We start from the raw sequence: 13370 nt of genomic DNA, 5'->3' as shown, positions 1-13370 counted from the left end.
TCTGGTACATGTAGATGACTAATCGGTATGTGTAACATTGTGTCATATTTGTGTTGGATGGCTATGAGAGGAACTCAGATGAGGAACCCAGATGACTGAAACCCAGTGCTGGCACATAGCTTACTCCTGTTGAGAAGCCACCGAGGGGGCCATTGAGCTTGAACATCCCCACCGAATGGGCAGATCACCATAAACAATTTCTCATGCCCTCACTTCATGAGACACAGCAGAGAGGTTTGGAATTTAATACAGGACATTGACTCAAAGTCTGGTGATCAGGAACTGTGCACCAACATCCCTTCTCCTCTTTGCATTGAAGGCAAAGAGGAAGCACACAATAGAATGTGGCATACACAGAAAGTTACCTATACATGTTATGGCCACACCTGGCATTGCTTAACTTTGGAGATCTGACGACAACCAGCGTGTTCAAAGAGCTGAGAATGTTGGCTGCAATATTATAGCTCTGTGGGGTCTAACCATCAACTATGGATTCAGCTGAATATGGCATCCCAGAAGAAACACTAGAACTGTCCTTTCCACTGAAATGAGGCCATTATCAAGGCCAGAGGCAATGTTAAGCCACGTTATGTTTGTGGTGTTTCCTGGAGGTGACAAATTGTTTGTCTGATGTGCTTACTTACTTACAGACATCATCATAGCATGACATCAGCTTTAATAAAAGTAACAATTGACCTATTGAGAGACAAGTTGCAACTGTTGTGCTCTCTCTCTCTCTCTCTCTCTCTCTCTCTCTCTCTCCCTCTCTCTCTCTCTCTTTCCCCATGATTATCTCCATCACTTAGTTGTCCATTTTTTCTGTTTCATTTTTTCTCTGCTCCTCTCTCTTTATTTTCCAGTTTCTATTTCTGATCTCCCTCTCTTCTACCTTTTTCTACATAAAAACAGATATTGTGTTATGCCCATGATGTTAATATTGAAGGTGAGTGACATAAACTGACTAGTAGATACCTAAAGATTAATTTCAATTATGCACTATACACATCTCACATTTATGCTACTTTAATTGACTGTTTTTACATAATATGGGAAGATGTCACAGTTTTTATGTTAGGCTCAATCCAAATGAAGCCATGTTAAAATAATATGCCATTTAAAGTAAAACAGTATCATGCATAAATGATTAAAGAAGATGCTGTACACAAATTATCATGTGACTGAGTGAACTGTGACACACCAAACTACTCTAAAGTGAAATGTCTTCAAAAATTATAAAATGTAGCATGAATGAACAGTTGCTAAACTTAAGCAAATGAATGCTGTTTGCAGAAGCATAGAACCTTTATTGAAAATTAAATGCACTGCTACATCACAGATGGAGTTGCAACAAATGCTAATTTTTACACTCACTACAAAATTTATACTGACCCCAGTGTCAATCAGCAGTAACTTCAGTATAACCTTTGACATTTTTTTGAAGTTTATTCTTGTCTACCTCTGCAGTAAGCTTACAAGTAATAAAAATGTTATTCTAGTAGTTACTTACTCCACTACTACTGATTGAAATGTTTTAAAGATAAAAACTGTTCTTAACTTTGGAACTGTTAGTTTCACCCTCAGGAAAGAAAGAGTGATAGATTTAAGAAGAGCAGAAAGATGTAGCAGATCACTCAGACCAAAATGAGAGGGACCTACTTGTAGTGAGGACAAGGGGAGACAATTGTTCTTCTAATTCAATTCATTACCTTTCTGTAGTCAAATTGTAATTTTGAAATGAAAGGAACAGCATCATCCAGCTTGTACAGAGAACATAGTATCTTTACATAGCTACAATTTTGTGTTCAAATTTGAAAAGTTCTTCTTACAATTTAGGTTAATGCTTCATTGCTAAACTACTAATAGATGCCACTATATTTTCAAATAAATTCCATTTACACTTTTTTTTATAAAGTTCAAGCATATAATATTCAAATTTTGTTTCTAAAATCCATTGCCAAAAAATATGAATTAATATCTTGTTGTGAAGACATCTGAAAGATCATATAATCATTTTCTTCTAGGGACCTGAAGTAGGAGCGCCTTCTTCATCAGCGTGTAACTTAATGTTCATCACAGAGGCTGATTCAATTTGTGAAGAGGAAATCAAATGCCAGAGAATGTCTCACCGAATCTTGACACTCCTGCATAGAGGTCATCCTATGGGCATCACTGGAATATCTACTGATCACTGTTCCAATGATTCATGCCTAGCACAATATTTTCTTACTTCACCTTTACCCAATAACCAACCCCGATAAATTCATGACCTGGAATATTAATTTTCTCTATAATTTTTCCCATAGAGTTACACACATGAGTTGTGCAAATGTTGCTCTTGAAGATTTAGTTTAGGAAAGAGATTTCTGTATGTGCGGAAATCATAATATGTGTTATAAACCATAAAGTTTTACAAGACAAAGTAGTAGGTAGCAAAGCTGCACAAAATGTATTACAGAACTTTTGAAGAAGAAAATTATTATGGTTGTCTCTCCAAAAGTTAATCATAAACAGAAACAAAACAGTGGCGTATTATGAAATACAATTTATTTAGCAAGTGGCATATAGCTGCAAACAGAATAATTAAGTTGTCAAACTGCATTCTGTGGTATATAAAGGTCCTCTTACCTAGAGGAAAAAATTGTGGACTTTCATGTAAATGCACAGTTGTAATGTGATTACCTACAGTGATAGTACTGCATACACATGTAAATGATGCAGTAAAATATATGTCAATGAAGTATGCTTTACAGCAGAAGTGTAAAATTAAATTAATGCCACTAACTACAGTCATGTGGACCATTATTTTCCACAACAATGGAAATGAGCAGCAGGATTCATGTGTAGTAACATCTATACTTCATCTAATACCTCTCCTGAAATTGTACACTGATTGACAATTGTGTCTGTTAATTTTCTCTTTTGTATGTTGTTTTGTTAATAACAGCACTAGTATTAAAGAGAAACTGCTTCTTACAGCTTCTAAATACTGAAAAGCATTGTTGAAGGAACCAGGGTTTTAAAGCCGTTTAATCAGTATTTCATTTATGGGGTTTAAATTGTATTATGTTTTTCTTTTTAATTTTCTTCCACTTCTCTTTGTATGTGGTTTGAGAATTTTTTATTGAAGAACGAAAAGCTTCGTAATTTAATTTATCAAATTTATGACATCTAAATATAAAATATTCATTATATCCTTAACAGACCTATGTGGATGTATTAAAAAGTGGTTGATTGATAGATACATCTTATTTTATTTAATTTTCAGTTTTATTTTTACTTAAGTGGTTCATCTTGCTTTGGAAAATAGATGCATGATACATTGCCTATTTCCTCAATTGAGTTATCAATGTGCATGATATATAACCATAACATTTGTACCAAAACACAATCAGTGCACAGTATTTTACTAGCCAAAGGCAACAGCTGATGAATTGTGATGGATATAATATTTGTAAGATGACAGAAATGAAAAAATATATATATACTTTGGTAAATGATTAAAATTAAAATCATAGATAAAATCTGTGCCCTGTTACGTCTGTCTGTAATGTACCATGATGCAAGAGATGAGGCTTATAATTATGTGATGCTCTGAGCCCAATAAAATTGAAGTTAAGTACTTATCAGTTCTAATGTGGTCCATCTGCCTGGAAGATACAGCTTATGACGCTGAAGATTGAATGATATCCTACATGTGCAAGTGTTATCACCCTGTTTCAACCCTGAAAATATACTTCTATGACAATAAGTCGTTTCTGAGAAGAAATAAATATAATTTTGAAGCAATTTTTTGCTGTTTTTGTGTTTGACAATTCTTTTTATTTTTTGAGAACTAGAATATGAGATAACACATAACCCCAAATCTCAAACATTACCTCCATAATTATCTAATAACGATTTCAGTTTTTAAAAAATATAATGCTGCAACTAAAATTTCTGATTTAATAAAATTCAGTTGCCTAGCCAAGGGCACCAATACCCAGAGCAAGGGGGAGTGGTGGACCCTGCAGCTCTTAGAAAACATAGAAAATGTAAAGTGTATACAGATGTTTTCTCTCAAGAAAATGATTTAAAAGTCAGTATCACAAACGTTTTTAACAGGTTTGTGCTAGAACTTTTACAGCTACTTAAAACTCCCTCTTTGCCTTCAAAACTATTAAAAATACTCCATACTACTAGGTCTATCTCCACCCCCTCCCCCCCACCTACCCACACCACCCCTCTCACAACAAACTATCATAATGGTGCCTTGTGCGTAGCCACTGACTTAAAATTAGATGTTATTGTGAGGAATTTGGAAACTAGTTAATCCAAATCTGTAAGTTGGAGGAAAGTGTGGAGGGTAAAAATTATAGAGGGAGACCAACAGATGAATAAACTAAGCAGGTTTAGAAGTATGTAGTTGCAGTAGTTATTTGGACATGAAGAAGCTTGGACAGGACAGAGTAGCATGGAGACCTGCATCAAACCAGTCTCTGGACTGAAGACCACAACAACAACAACAAGTCTATGCAGACTGTGGACTGTGAACAGCTTTCTTCTGGAGGTAAAGAGGTGGTTTGTTGCAGATTTGAAATGGAATATGAGATACGGAGTACGCTTTACCTATGTATTTTTCCATAGTATCAGAGCACTAAAGTAAATATGAGAAAAGATGTTAGTTTGTTCAAAATGTTTTAAATGCAGTAGCATTTTTCTATTTGAATGTTTCTATCTGATACTAAATTTCTTTCCTTTCTGAATTAATAGAATCTATTTGGAAATTTTAACTGATGTTTTGAAATGGATTCAGTAGTTTATCATATATAATGTTACAGGAATCACTGAAAGAGGAATAGATATGAATGCTTTTCTTACATGTCCAAAATGCGTAGGTTCAAAAAACTTTTTCTTTCTCATTTACAAGGTTTTATAAGGAAAATTTTAGAAGAATGGTGATCATATGTCTTCAGGAAACATTTGCATCTGTCATAATTCCTGCAAACTTTACCTTTCTTTGATGTTTGTCATGAACCTCCCATCTGTTATTGACAAAAATCAGTTATTGCTCTGATGCAGACCACTAAGTGTGTGCATCCATTTTATGCAAGAAAGGAATCTCAAGATAACCCTTAAGAACTAAAAAATGTACAAATCTGGTTCATGTAGATCTTTGACCAAATAATGGCTTGTTGCCAGGTAGGTGTGTTGGGTTTAGTTCTTGATAAATGAGGATTCTACTGTGTGATAATATTTAACCTTTCCTTTTATTTTCTTCATGTCATACTTCAGTAAAATGCAACAAATCCAGTATACATTCTTTATCATCACAGTCTTAAGATGGATAGTTCACATGCCATAAAACACAAACTTTCATCACACTACCACCATATTTCTAAATGATGCATAAAAATTCTTGCAGCCTGGAGATATTTGAGAGTATTGATCTGTAAATTGAAAGAGCTTAATACAATATTCTATGTTTTGTAAATTGTTTTCAGAATAAACCACATAAATATGAATAAGGACAATAGTTTCAAATTATAATTACTGTTTCTACATCTACATCTACATGGATAGTCTGCGAATCACACTTCAGTGCCCTGCAGAGGATTCATTGAACCACTATCATGATAAGTCTCTGTTATTCCAATCTCAAACAGGGAGTGGAAAAAATGAACACCTATATCTTTCCATGGGAGCTCTGATTTACCTTATTTTAATATGATGGTCATGCCTCCTTATGCATCATCAAAATATTTTCGAATTCAGAGGAGGAAGTTGGTGATTGTAATTTTCTGAGAAGATTCCACTGCAATTAAAAATGCATTTGTTTTAATGAGGTCCACCCCAAATCCTGTATTATGTCAATGATCCAGTATCAAGGCCATCACAATCTCTCCCCTATTTTTGGACAATACTAAATGTGCTGCTCTTCTTTGAACTTTCTCAATGTACTTTGTTAATCCAATCTGGTAAGGATACCAGATCAGGCTGCAGTTCTGCAAATGGGGAGAGACAAGTGTAGTGTGGGCAGTCTCTTTAGTAGAGCATAGTGTAGGCACTCTCTTTAGTAGATCTGATACTTTTTCTAAGAGTTCTGTCAATAAAACGCGGTCTTTATTTTGCCTTCCCCACGACATTTCCTATGTCTTCTTTCCAAATTGAGTTGCTCGTAATTGTAATTCCTAGGTATTTAGCTGAATTTATTGCCTTTAGATTTGATTGATTTATCATGTAAACCAAGTTTAGCAAACTCCTTTTAGGACTCATGTGGATCATCACACACTTTTCATTATTTAGGGTCAATTGACTATTTTCACACCATGCAGATATCTTTTCTAGATTGTTTTACAATTTGTTTTGATCTTCTGATGACTTTATTAGATGATAAATGACATCATCTACAAACAACCTAAGATGGCTGCCTAGATTGTCTCCTAACTCATTTATATAGATAAGGAATAGCAGAGAGCCTATAGCACTACCTTAGGGAATGTCAGAAATCACTTCTGTTTTACTCAATGACTTTCCATCAATTACTATGAACTGTGACCTCTCTGACAGCAAATCATGAATCCAGTCATATAACTGAGATGATTTTCTTCACCTCACAGTAGCACTTGCAATGTACATGTTCAATTATTTGCTGGATGTATTCCAATCTCTATCTCTCTCTACAGTTTTTGCCCTCCACAGCTCCCTCTAGTACCATAGAAGTCATCCCCTAATGTCTTAACGGATGTCCTATCATCCTGTCCCTTCTCCTTATCAGCATTTTCCACATATTCCTTACCTCTTGAATCTGCACAGAACCTCCTCATTCCTTACCTTATCAGTCCACTTAATTTTCATCATTCGCCTGTAGCACCACATCTCAAATGCTTCGATTCTCTTCTGTTCCAGTTTTCCCACAGTCCATGTTTCACTACCATACAGTGCTGTACTCCTGATGTACAGTCTCAGAAATTTCTTCCTCAAATTAAGGCCTATGTTTGATACTAGTAGACTTCTCTTGGCCAGGAATGTCCTTTTTGCCATTACTAGTATGCTTTTTGGTGTCCCCCTTGCTCCATCCATCATTGGTTAGTTTACTGCCTAGGTAGCAGAATTCCTTAACTTCATCTACTTCTTGACCATCAGTCCAGTTTCTTGCTGTTCTCATTTCTGCTGCTTCTCATTACTTTTGTCTTTCTTAAATTTACTCTCACTCAATATTCTGTACTCATTAGATTGTTCATTCAATTCAGCAGATCGTGTAATTCTTCTCCACTTTCACTCAGGATAACAATGTCATCAGTGAATTGTATTATTGATAGCCTTTCACCTTGAATTTTAATTCCACTCCTGAACCTTTCTTTTATTTCCATCAGCGCTTCTTCAATGTACAGATTGAATAGTAGGGGCAAAATACTACATCCCTGTCTTACACCTTTTTTAATCCAAGCACTTCATTCTTGGTTGTCCACTCTTATTATTGCCTCTTGGCTCTTGTGCATATTGTATATTACCCATCTCTCCCTATAGCTTATGCCTATTTTTCTCAGAATTTCAAACATCTTGCACCATTTTACATTGTCTAACACTTTTTCTAGGTCAACATATCCTGTGAACGTGTCTTTATTTTTCCTTAGTATTGCTTCCATTACCAACTGCAACATCAGAATTACCTCTCTCACGCCTTTACCTTTTCTAAAGTCAAACTGATCGTCATCTAGCACATCCTTAATTTTCTTTTCCACCTTTCTTTACATTATTCTTGTCAGTAACTTAGATGCATGAGCCGTTAAGTTGATTATGCGATAATTCTCACACTTGTCAGGTCTTGCAGTCTTCAAAATTGTGTGGCTGATATTTTTTTGAAAGTCAGATGGTATGTTGCCAGACTCGTACATTCTACACACCAATGAGAATAGTCTTTTGTAGCCAATTCCCACAATGATTTTAAAAATTCTGATGGAATGTTGTCTACTGCTTCTGGCTTATTTGATCTTAAATCTTCCAAAGCTCTTTTAAATTCTGATTCTAATACTGTATTCCCCCTCTCTGCTCCTTATTCCATCACATCAGACAAATCTTCCCCCTTCATAGAGGCTTTGAATGTATTATTTCCAGCTATCTGCTCTCTCCTTTGCATTTAACGGTGGAACTCCCATAGCACTCTTAATGTTACCACCCTTGCTTTTAATGTCACCAAAGGTTGTTTTGACTATCCTTTATATGCTGAGTATGCCCTTCCAACTATCATTTGTTTTATAATTTCTTCACATCTTTAATACAGCCATTTAATCTTAGCTTCCCTGCAATTCCTATTTATTTCATTCCTCAGTGACTTGTATTTCTGTATTCCTGAGTTTCCCAGAACATTTTTGTACTTCCTTTTTCGTAAATCAACTGAAGTATTTCTTCTGTTGCCCACTGTTTCTTCGCAGTTACCTTCTTTGTACCTATGTTTTCCTTTACAACATCTGTGATGCCCCTTTTTAGAGATGTCCATTCCTCTTCAACTGTAATGTCTACTGAGCTATTCTTTATTCCTGTATCTGCAGCCTTAGAGAACTTAGAGTATATATCATCATTCCTTAGTACTTTGGTATCCCGGTTCTTTGCACATTGATTCTTCCTTACTAATGTCTTAAACCTCAGCCTACTATTCATCACTACTATATTGTGATCTGCATCTATATCTGCTGCTGGGTACACCTTACAATCCAGTATATGATTTTGGAACCTCTGTCTGACCATGTAAACTAACTGAAATTTTCTGTATCACCTGGCCTTTCTCAAGTATACCTCCTCCTCCTGTGATTCTAGAACATAGTACTCACTATTACTCGCTGAAATTTATTACATAACTCAATTAAGTCTTTCTCCTCTGTCATTCCTTGTCCCAAGCCCATAGTCTCATGTAACCTTTTCTTCTTCTCCTTCTCATCAACTGCATTCCAGTCCCCCATGACTATTAGATTTTCATCTCCCTTTATGTACTGTATTACCCTTGAAATATCCTCATATACTTTCTCTATCACTTCATCTTCAGCTTGTGATGTCGGCTTGTATACCTGAACTATCTTTGTCCGTGTTGGTTTGCTGTCGATTCTGATAAGAACAACCCTATCACTTAACTGTTCACAGAAACACTCTATGTTCCTATCCTACTCCCATTATACCATTTTCTGCTGCTACTTCTGATATTGCCCTATACTCATCTGACCAGAAATCCTTGTATTCTTTCCATTTCACTTCACTGACCCCTACTATATCTAGACTGAATGTTTGCATTTCCCTTTTAAGATTTTCTTGTTTCCCTACTATGTTCAAGCTTCTGACATTTTACACCCTGACTCATAGAATGTCATCCTTTTGTCGATTATTCAGTCTTTTTCTCAGGGTCACCTCCCCTTATGCAGTCCCTTCCTGGAGAATGGGGGACTAGTCCAGAATCTTTTGCCAATGGAGAGATCATCGTGATCCTTTTTCAATTATAGGCCACATATCATGTGAATACACATTACATGTCTTTAATGCAGTGGTTTCCATTGCCTTCTGCATCCTCATGGATTTGATCATTGCTGATTCTTCTGCCTTTTGGGACAAGAAGGGAAATGCCCTGAACCTCTGTCCACTCCTCTGCCCTCTTTGACAAGGCCATTGGAAGAATGAGGGTGACTTCTTATGCTGGAAGTCTTCAGCCACGAATGCTGATTATTAATCAAAATATAAGTGGTGGCGGGACTTGAACCTGGGACTGATGAATTTTGATTAACAATCAAAGACACTGGCTCTACACCTTGTGCAGCATAGTGTCAAAAGCCTTCTGGAAATCTAGAAATATGAAATCAGTTAGAAATTCCTTCTCAATAGCACTCAACACCTCATGGAGTAAGGAGTTAGTTGTGTTTCACAAGAATAATGTTTTCTGAATCTGTGTTGACTGTGCGTCAATAGACTATCCTCTTCAAAGTAATTAATAATGTTCAAACGCAATATATGTTCCAAAATCCTACTGCATATTGATGTCAAATTAGTTTGTTAATAAAACTCACGTTATTATCATACAGCAGTTCTGTTTATGGAAAAATATGAGATTTTTGTTTCTAGATTTACAGAAATCAACCAGCTCCAGTACTGTAGCCCTGTCCCCCCCCCTCCTCCCCCCCTAGTCAACCTAGTCAACATGTGAACAAAATTCTGATACCAAAATAACAACAGCCCAAAGCACAAATTTTGAAAAATGTAAGATAATTAAATTTTCTGAAGTTAAATGTGTGCAATATACATTGAGGAACAAAATTCATATGATACCTCCTAATATTACATCAGACCTCATTTTGTCTGTTGTAGTTCAGTAAATCAATGTGGCTTGGACTCGATAAGTCATTGGAAGCCCCTGCAGAAATATTGAACCATACTGAACTCTATAGGCATCCATAACTGTGAAAGTGTTTCTGATGCAGGATTTTATGCATGAACTGATGTCTTGGTTATGTATGTCCCATAAATGTCTAATGAGATTTATGTCAAGTGATCTGAATGGCCAAACCAATCACTTGAACTGTCCAGAATGTTTGTCAAACCAACTGCAAACAACTGTGGCCCTGTTATATGGTGCATTGTCTTCTATAAAAATTCCATCATAGCTTGGGAACATTACATCCATGAATTGTTGCAAATCGTGTCCAAGTAGCTGAACATAAGCATTTCCAGTCAGTGATCTTTTCAGTTCCACCAGAGGATCCAGTTCACTCCATGCAAACATGGCCCACACCATTGTGGAGCCAACAACCAACTCACACAGGGCCTTGTTGACAACCTGTGTCCATGGCTTCATGGGGTATGGACCACAATCAAACCCTACAATCAGCATGTACCAACTGTGAAATCAGGACTCATCTGACCATCATCCAGTCATCTAGGGCCCAAATAAAGTGGTAATAAGCCCAGGGGAGAAGCTGTAGGAGATGTCATACTGTTAGCAAGGGCACTCATATTGCGGCCCCTCCTGCCAGGGTTTGAGCCCTCCCTCGGGCATGTGTGTGTGTGTTGTTCTTAGCATAAGTTAGTTTAAGTAGTGTATAAGTCTAGGGACCGATGACCTCAGCAGTTTGGTCCCTTAGGAATTTAAACACATTTGAACATTTTTTGGCATTCACATTGGTCATCTACTGCCACAGCCCATTAACACTAAATTTTGCTACACTGTCCTAACAGATACATTTATCTTACATCACTCATTTATTTCTGCTACTTGGTGTTGCTTGCTGTGAGCACAGCACAGACACTACTGCTCTCAGTCATTAAAAGAAGGCTGTCAGCCATTGCACTGTCCATGGTGAGAGATAATGCCTGAAATTTGGCATTTTCAGCACACTCTTGACACCATGGATTGCAGAATACTGAATTCCTTTATGATTTTCAAAATGGAATGTCGCATGCATCTAGCTCCAACATTTAAAGTCTGTTGATTCTCATCATGTGGTCATCATCAAATCGGAAATCTTTTCACATGAGTCACCTGGGTACAAATGACAATTCCACCAAAGCACTGCTCTTTTATACCTTGTGTACATTTTCCTACTGCCATATGTATATGTCCATATCACTTTCCCATGACTTTTGTCACCTTAGTGTATGTGAGTGTTATAGCAGTGATGACATGTAACTAACACAAACAACGTAAATTGGAATTGGCATAATGAATAAAATTTGTTTCTAACAGACTCATTACAAAGCTTTAAATTCAATGACAAAGCGATTATTTTGCAGTATACAAGAAGAAAATTTAAGTTTTAGTTTTCCTTATAACAAAATTTACAGAGAAACCTGTGCACAAGCATATCCTTTAAACCATGCAGCAATAAACCTAAACAAAATTCAAATACATTAAGCAGTTTTCATGGATCTTCAAAGGTAAGATATTATTATAACACCATACTAATTAGATCAAATAGCATAGCTGATAGATTTCTGTACAAAAATATCACAATGACTACTTTGTAGATGATAAAAAAATGAAAATAATTTAACTAATTGGCTGTACATTTACTCCATCAGGCACTCTAAATAATTATTCAGTATCTTGTGGCAAAATAATGAGAAATTGGCATATAATTGATCATTGGCAAACACAAAAGCAAAATTTGAATAACATATAAAATGGTATTTTCCATTTCCATTTGGATACATGATTTTTAGGTGAAGTCTTATAGTATAAGATGTGTTTATAAAAGCAGAACTGTTTCATAGCAATTTCATTCTTTTAGTAAAATTTAGAAAAATGTCTTCAAATATCTTTTTGATATTTTGTTTGCATCTCACTCTTTTATAAATAGTCAGACTTGTTTCAATGTTTCAAACATTCTGGTGGGTGTAAATCAGCAGTCAGTAACACCTCAACATTACAAATATTTTCCACAACTCTTTGTTTTACTATTTTGATTGTTGCTATTGTCCCAGGGACATGTCTTTTATCACAAAAGTCCTTAGATGTTCTCAATTTTCTTTCCTCTTGATCATCAGAACAACAGTAACTATTTAGGCTAATGAACTCTCAAGGTATTTCCAAACACAGACACATACGCTTGGACGTAAATGAATATGACACACCTTAGAACACATTTCCCTTGCCTTAACTATATTCATCCTCTACTCCATCTTCAACAGCATCATCTCAATATTATTGTAAACATCATCATATTGTCACAAATAGCATCATTATTAGCACATCTCCTCTACCACCAGCATCTCCTCAATATCTCACAAAGATCCCACTTCAACATAGTGTTGGGCAGTATAGAATTTCTTCTAATACTTCCAAAGTCATGCTAAAACATTCCATTTAAACTACACATTCCAGAAATCCAATAATACTGGTACATAAAATATCATTTATCCAATGGAAAGTCAGGATGGAACAATGACAATATGATGAAAAAGATAGACTGTTGTTCACCGTATAGTGGAGATGTTGAGTCACAGACAGGCATAACAAAAACAGTTAAACAAGTAAGCTTTCAGGCAAATGGTCTTCTTCTGAAGTAGACAGCGCACCAGCACACACAAAAACAAACAAACACACACACACACAAACACACACACACACACACACACACACACAGGGATGTGACAGGAAGCGTGTGACAGCTGGTGCTGTCAGGAGGCCACAGGAAGGAGGGGGTGTGAAGGCAGTGGAAAAGGAGAGAAATAAAAAGTCTGTGCATGGGTTGGTGGAACAGAAGGCTGTGTAGTGCTGGAGTGGAACTGAGGGAAGAGAGTACATGGGTGAAAGGGAGGCGACTAACATAGGTTGCGACCAGGGGGGTTAGGGGATCATAGGATATATTTCAGGGAGAGATCCCACCTGCACATTTCAGAAAAGATGGTGACAGTAG

General features: G+C 36.3%; 1 protein-coding gene across 1 annotated transcript in view; it reads left to right on the top strand.

Moving 5' to 3' along the window:
- The window catches only part of LOC126249254 (MATH and LRR domain-containing protein PFE0570w), a 252829-nt gene extending 249043 nt beyond the window's left edge, over positions 1–3786 (top strand). The window contains exon 5 of the mRNA XM_049950913.1: positions 2022–3786. Within this exon, the coding sequence (XP_049806870.1) occupies positions 2022–2258 (237 nt within the window). The 3' untranslated portion in view covers positions 2259–3786. The remainder of the gene's footprint in view (positions 1–2021) is intronic.
- The last annotated feature ends 9584 nt before the right edge of the window (positions 3787–13370 follow it).

The sequence above is a fragment of the Schistocerca nitens genome, chromosome 1 (genome assembly GCF_023898315.1).
Source record: "Schistocerca nitens isolate TAMUIC-IGC-003100 chromosome 1, iqSchNite1.1, whole genome shotgun sequence".
Classification (NCBI taxonomy): domain Eukaryota; kingdom Metazoa; phylum Arthropoda; class Insecta; order Orthoptera; family Acrididae; genus Schistocerca; species Schistocerca nitens.
Note: the sequence above shows the minus strand (reverse complement) of the source record. Positions and strands in the feature narration are given on the sequence as shown.